This window comes from Glycine max, chromosome 18 (genome assembly GCF_000004515.6).
Source record: "Glycine max cultivar Williams 82 chromosome 18, Glycine_max_v4.0, whole genome shotgun sequence".
Lineage (NCBI taxonomy): Eukaryota > Viridiplantae > Streptophyta > Magnoliopsida > Fabales > Fabaceae > Glycine > Glycine max.
Genome location: NC_038254.2, coordinates 2,678,928 through 2,685,388, shown reverse-complemented (window position 1 = coordinate 2,685,388; position 6,461 = coordinate 2,678,928). Strand labels below are relative to the sequence as shown.

Here is a 6,461-nt window from a genome sequence, read left to right as displayed (position 1 = left end):
ACGCATTGTATCCACAATTTGAGCATTAAAAATAGCAAAAGTTGGAGTCAACTCCTTTCAAAGAAGCTAAAGACACTTTAATAGTTAACCAGCTGAATTAATGTCACTGAAGAGTTGGAACCAACATAATTGGGTTAATTGGTTGGGTAACAACTGATGAGCTATGGCTAAGCCCACGGAGGATTAGGAAACTAATGGTAGTTATTAGATTATGTGTTTCTACACCCGACAAAGTCCAATAAGTAATAAATAACAGAGTTTCTTAAATATATTATCAGAAATTTAATTCTTAATCATGTAAATGAAGAAATTTTTTGTAAGGAGTGATAAAATATATATTTTGGTGCTCGATAGAAATTACTAATATCTTACTAGTATTAATAAGAAGATATCCTTAATAAAAGAAAACTGGTGAGTACCTTCTACTCCTCAGTTTGACTATTTACCCCTTTTTTTTAACAGGAGGCCAAGGCAAGTGAAGCACGGTGTGGTGTGAAAAGGAAAGTGAGGTGAGGTAGCGTGTTACAAGGTTTTACCGGTGGCTGGCAGTAGTAGAATCCTATAAATACGACAACGGGGTTTTGTTTCGTTATGTTGCCTTGTTGTGTTATGAAATAATGTTACCTCCCTCTCTCTAACCTCACTTTAACTCCTTCATTTCTTCTTTCTTTTCTAAAACCTCAAACCGCAACACAACACAACACAACACAATACAAGTTTCGTATTCGTAACGTAACTTGTTTCTCCCTTCTTCCTCTCCTCTCTCCGTTTCCCGAATTCTGCCCTCACTTCACCCAATTCCAATTCCCCACACCCCCAGCTAGGGGAATTAGGGTTTCGCCGCCCCATTCATCGATGCGCCACCACCACCGTCGCTAGGGTTTGCTGCGATGGCGGAATTGGAGGAGGAGCGGATGGGGGATTTCAAGCCCTTCTCGGAAGGTTCTTCGTGCTCGCGTTCGATCAGCGAAACCGTGAACGGCTCGCACCAATTCACGATAAAGGGTTACTCTTTGGCCAAAGGGATGGGTGCTGGAAAGTACATCATGAGCGACACTTTCACCGTTGGTGGTTACGATTGGGCTATTTACTTCTACCCCGATGGGAAGAACCCTGAGGACAATTCCATGTACGTTTCGGTCTTTATTGCGCTCGCTAGCGACGGAACCGATGTTAGGGCTTTGTTCAAGTTGACGCTGGTGGATCAGAGTGAGAAGGGGAATGATAAAGTTCATAGCCATTTCGATCGCCCTCTCGAGAGTGGACCTTATACCTTGAAGTATAAAGGCAGCATGTGGTTGGTACCATCGATTCCCTCAATTCTGAAATTTGGAATAACGGGTTGGCTGTGGGGAATGGTGATATAGAGAAATTCTGGGGTTTAGGGTTTTCTGAATTGAGTGATGTTGGCATGTGAACTGATGATCAGAGTTTAATAACTTTATAATTTGTTGGGTATATATGTGCATTACTATATTTAATTAATTCTCTAAATTGTGGTTGCGACCATTGTGATCGCTGCGACGTGAAATTATTTTATATTTGCATTCAATGTAATTTTTTTTGTAATTGTTCTAACTATTGCTATATCTTTTATTTATAAGGTAGTACAACTTTTCATTCATTTTAAGATTTGATATCCCTCAACATCCTATATGGCCACACGCAGTTGACCATTGGCACTTAGAAGTTAGAATATAAGATTGAAATCTGAATATTTGTCTTTTTAAACAAAAAAGTGGAATAAAATGATGTTGAAGTTCCCTTGTGGCTCCATTCTGCTTCCATTGTGGCTGCATAGTGGCATTTTGTGTGATTGAAATTCACACCGCAATTGTGGGCTGCTGCGATTGTGGGCAGCTCCGCAACCGCAATATTATTGCTGTTGCGGACCGCAATTTAGAACCATGATTTTAAATGCACTTTATCATCTAAAGTTCCCTGCTCACTTCAAAGGAGTCAAATCCTGAGACAGGGCAACTTAGTCTCTTAATTTGTTTATGATTTTGGTTGTATTTCGCCTTTTTTTTTGGGCTGGCGGGCAGAAGGTTTTTATCTCTGGTCTTGGTGGTTCTTGTTATTAACATTTTGATCACCTTCTTAAGAATGGTCCTTGCATGTTGAAGTATACTGGCAGCTTGTGGTACCTTGAATTTTTTCAACATTTTTTTTTTGGTGGGCATTTTTTCATCATTCTTTGCTTATTTTTTTGTTATTGTCATTGACTTGATTGTAAATTTGGAATAATGGCTTATTTGGGGTTTAGGGTTTGAATTGTGTGCTATATGTATATAAAGTTAGAGAGGAGCAATGCATTTAAAAATAGTTATTGTAATTTTATTTATCTATATTTGACTTAATTTTTTGGGGATGGTGGACAGAATGCGGTTGTATCTGGTCTTGGGTGTTTCCTGCAATTAACTTTTCTTTGCTCATTGCAGGGGTTACAAACGCTTCTTCAGAAGAACACAACTGGAAACCTCAGAGTATCTAAAAAATGATTGCCTTGTCATGCATTGCACTGTTGGTGTTGTTAAAACTCGTTTTGAGGGATCTAAACAGGGTGTTATTGTGCCACAGTCAGACATGGGCCGGGATTTTAAGGACTTGTTGGAATCTGAGGTCGGTTGTGACATACTTTTCAAGGTCAAAAGTGAAAGCTTCAAAGCTCATAAGTTGATACTTGCAGCCCGATCTCCTGTGTTTAGAGCCCAGTTTTTTGGGCTTGTTGGGGATCCTACCTTAGAGGAAGTAGTGGTAGAGGATATTGAGCCCTTTATCTTCAAGGTAGCTTTCAACTCTTATTAACTCCCATTTGTAATATCTGAACTGTGAAATAATTGAGCTTGTTCTTACATCATGATAAATAGCCATCTTACTCTATTTGTGACATATGAACTGTGAAACTTTAATTATTTCTTTATTCTTAGTTTCAGAGTCTGACCTATTTGTGTTTGCTTTTGTTTCTGAAGCAGTCGGTTGGAACTAGGTGTATCTTGCCGAAATAGTTTTTTGTGGTGGAACAAAATAAGTTGTTTAATTAACAACTTCGCTTGTTAAATTGCAATCATTTAGTATGGAGAATGTTGTATGTGAAATAAATGGCTAAGCATGAGTATTTTGTTGAGTGATGACTAATGAGATCTGTTTATGTCAATTGTAATCTCATTCCATTCCAATACTCAGAAAATTGTGTTTGGTTTTTTAAGACATAGTCAGTTCCTGCAGCTGTAGTAGTATTCATCATGTTATATGCTTGCTGACAATTTCTAACTGAATTAATTATTCTTTCATATTATCTTGTTAATCAGATTGATTAAGTGAAAATCCTTTCATCTGTTTTTTCCAGGCAATGCTTCTCTTTGTTTACTCTGACAAACTTCCTGGCATATATGAGGTTATGGACTCAATGCCCTTGTGCTCATACACCGTCATGGTGCAGCATCTCTTGGCTGCTGCTGATCTCTATAATCTTGATCGGCTCAAACTGCTTTGCGAATCAAAATTGTGTGAAGAAATCAATACTGACAATGTGGCCACAACACTTGCGCTGGCAGAGCAACATCACTGTCCACAGCTTAAGGCAATCTGTTTAAAATATATTGCAAATCCTGCAAACTTGGGAGGTGCGTATCGTTTTAGAATATGAACGTAAAAATTCGTGGTTGTTTCAACTTAAGATTCTTTTGGAAATTAGCATAATGTGTATTGCAGTCTTGATGTTTCCTGACACTTTCCAAATTAAGTACATTTTCTTGTTTCTCTTAGTCTCTTTAAGTTGATAGGATAGATGTTTGATATGCTATATGGTCAAATAACATTATGAGCGACGGTATTCTGTTAAAACTTTTAAGTGGGTTATGGTTTAGGTTTCTAATAATAATTCGAGGAGTTTGTTACTGTGTTTTGGTAGTATAATGTGAATTTTCTACTTTCATTATTCATAATATATACAATGTCATTCAAAATAAATTATAACTTGAAATTCTTTTGAATCCCATTCCTTCCTTCTGTAAGCTTGGTTTTAAATTTCATTTTTATTTCTGTTCATTGTTTAGTAGATTTCTTCCCACATGCTCCCTAGTTATCTTTGTTTAAGAGGGAAAATGAAAAGATATTGATTTAAGGGAACAATAGAAGTAAACTTAAGTATCTACTTTGTGAGAAGGATGTGGTTCTCTATGTGTCTGTGTGCACCCACATGTGCATGCACATAAAATGCAACATTTATATAGGTTTCGTGCATGAATAATTTTATCCCTTGTTTTGTGAATAAGCTAACACTAATTATTGATGTGTTGAGCTTGCTTGAGCTAAAAATGTGTTTGGCTTAGATATATGTTGTCATCCAGTGTGGCATAAAGCCATAAACTTGTAACTTGACATAACAATCATCCAGAGATCTAGTTCTGTTATGCTTATGATGTTGCCATACGTGGCCCTTTTCTATGCTGTGTTAGTTACAAGATTACTGCATTGCTCATTCAAATAACAAGTTCTTCATCATCTATTCAGTTAGTAGGGTGTGTATAACTTTAATGTTCAAAGTTCAAGCGAAATTTTCTTACCCTTTGGTGCTCCCTTGTACTCTGTAGTTTGAGAAAGTAAGTTTGTTTATTTGTTGGAACCTGTTATTTTTGCAGCTTCTGTCAATTTACTTTTTACACTTAATTTAAACTTGTACCCCTCCTCCCTCTACATACAGAGGGATAATTTTATTTCTGTACCATGTCATTTATTCAACTGATGGTAGTTTTTTTTATAATTTTAATTTATATGACTTGTAACTTTTTTAACCACTTTTGTTATCTGTACTTTTTTTATATGGTATCCTATTCCTATCAACGACTAATGTCCTTACGTTTTTCTTCTTTATTAATTAATTGGTGTTAGGATAAAAGGAAATGGTGGTGTGTCAATTATCCAGATTTTAACAGTGAGTTACTGGCTTTATGTCTGTGGGTCTCTAGAAATAAATGTTTCGTGTATTGTTTTCAAAAACTCAAATACTTTCAGGTTTTTGTGTCTTGTCGCTTAAATTTGGCTCACTTCATACTCTTGGGGAGTTTATTTCCTTACTGTTAGTGCCTTTTGGGCCCCTTGAATTTCAAACTTTGAGTTTTCAGTGATATATTGTTACACCTTGTGCAGCTGTAATGCAGTCAGAAGCTTTTGTGCATTTGAAAGAGAGCTGCCCCTCAATGCTGTTGGAATTGCTGGAGACATTTGCATCAGTGGATGATAACTCAGGCCAGACATTGAGCAGAAAGAGAAGTGGCAGTAGCATATATGGGCAAGATTTAGCAGACGGGGCAGCTGCTGAATCAGTTAATCCAAATGGCAGGCGAGTAAGGAGGCGGACATAAGCATAGTTTACAATCTGAATCTGCAACCTTTAAAACTTAAAAGTGTGATATAGTTAACCCCCTAGTCCTGTCAATGTAAGTGATTCACCATTTTCATTTCCACCTGATCCCTGAGATTTTATATGTCAAGTTTTCTGGCCTTCGCACCTTGTCTCAAGGGGCTACTTTGGACAGCATTTTCAATGGTAGTTTGACATTAGAGCAGTTCTAATGTAGGGTATATCATGTTTGATGACGTTAATAAAAAGTAAATAGCTGATATATTTGTTTTTTATAATGTCGCCTTGGAAGAAAACACTCTTGTTAAGTGAAAAAATAGATGAATGATAGAACTTGTTTATCCTCGAGTGTCAGGATTTCCAGTGAAGGTTCCAATTTCCAAACTTGAACCACTGGGTTTATGATTCAATCTGTCGGTACTTCCTGCCATATAAAAAATTTTCAAATCCATCTCACCATTTTCTGATAAACAGCCTTGTCTATCTGTATCTGATTCAGAGACAAAGTAGCTGAAAAGTTTAAATAGAGGAGGGAGAAAAAATGACCAAGGATATGATGTGATTTCATGGTATATCCTACCTAGAACTCTTGAGTAACGTTATTATGCGTTAATTACTAATGGTAGTAATTTTAAATTACAACTATTTCTTGTTGTGTACTAATGTATTGCTTTCAGCAGTGAACGCAGTTGAGAGGGAACTTAGGCCGAAGACAAGGAACCGATAATGCAAACACTCGTATGCTTGCTAGGCATAGCTATCAAATTCGGCTTGGTCCATTGGCCTATTCTTTATATATTTTTTTCCTCTGATTTTCTCTAGTTTTTTTATTTTTATCAACGAATGTTAACTTGTTAATTTTGTTAGAAATGTAGGAGGATTTGAATCCGTGACTTCTCTTTTCCTTCTTTTTTCCTTCTTCATCTTTTTTTAACTACTGGGTCAATCTTATATATCCAACCACTGATTTTTATCAGTAATGTCATTGTTCGCGACAAAAAGCACTATTATTAACATTCTCCATTTTTTCCACATTTATTGGTAGGGAAGTTTATCTTAGTTACACACTTACTTCAAACATTTAGCAGGGAAGTCC

The 6,461-nt window shown here is 36.6% G+C and overlaps 1 protein-coding gene across 6 annotated transcripts; it reads left to right on the top strand.

The window, feature by feature from the left end:
- The first annotated feature begins 522 nt into the window (after nucleotides 1–522).
- LOC100786636 (BTB/POZ and MATH domain-containing protein 3) lies at nucleotides 523–6,253 on the top strand. Of its 6 annotated transcripts, none has more exons than XR_419311.4 (6): nucleotides 527–1,297; nucleotides 2,442–2,787; nucleotides 3,350–3,626; nucleotides 5,152–5,441; nucleotides 5,865–5,934; nucleotides 6,046–6,253. XR_419311.4 is itself a non-coding variant. In XM_014770948.3 (4 exons), the coding sequence occupies exons 1-4, from the start codon at nucleotides 891–893 to the stop codon at nucleotides 4,896–4,898; spliced, it is 1,035 nt and encodes a 344-aa protein (XP_014626434.1). In that variant the 5' UTR covers nucleotides 523–890; the 3' UTR covers nucleotides 4,899–4,934. The 6 variants fall into 6 exon arrangements, 2 of the variants coding, with proteins under 2 accessions (XP_014626434.1, XP_003552772.1); XR_001386190.3 differs by having other exon boundaries at nucleotides 6,043–6,253; XR_419312.4 differs by lacking the exon at nucleotides 5,865–5,934.
- The last annotated feature ends 208 nt before the right edge of the window (nucleotides 6,254–6,461 follow it).

Excerpts from the sequence above, each read along its gene's own strand:
- LOC100786636 (XM_003552724.5), top strand. The coding sequence starts at position 891 with ATGGCGGAATTGGAGGAGGAGCGGATGGGGGATTTCAAGCCCTTCTCG. Across the intron at positions 2,788-3,349 it reads TTGAGCCCTTTATCTTCAAG|GCAATGCTTCTCTTTGTTTA; the intron begins GTAGCTTTCAAC and ends TGTTTTTTCCAG. Across the intron at positions 3,627-5,151 it reads AAATCCTGCAAACTTGGGAG|CTGTAATGCAGTCAGAAGCT; the intron begins GTGCGTATCGTT and ends CACCTTGTGCAG.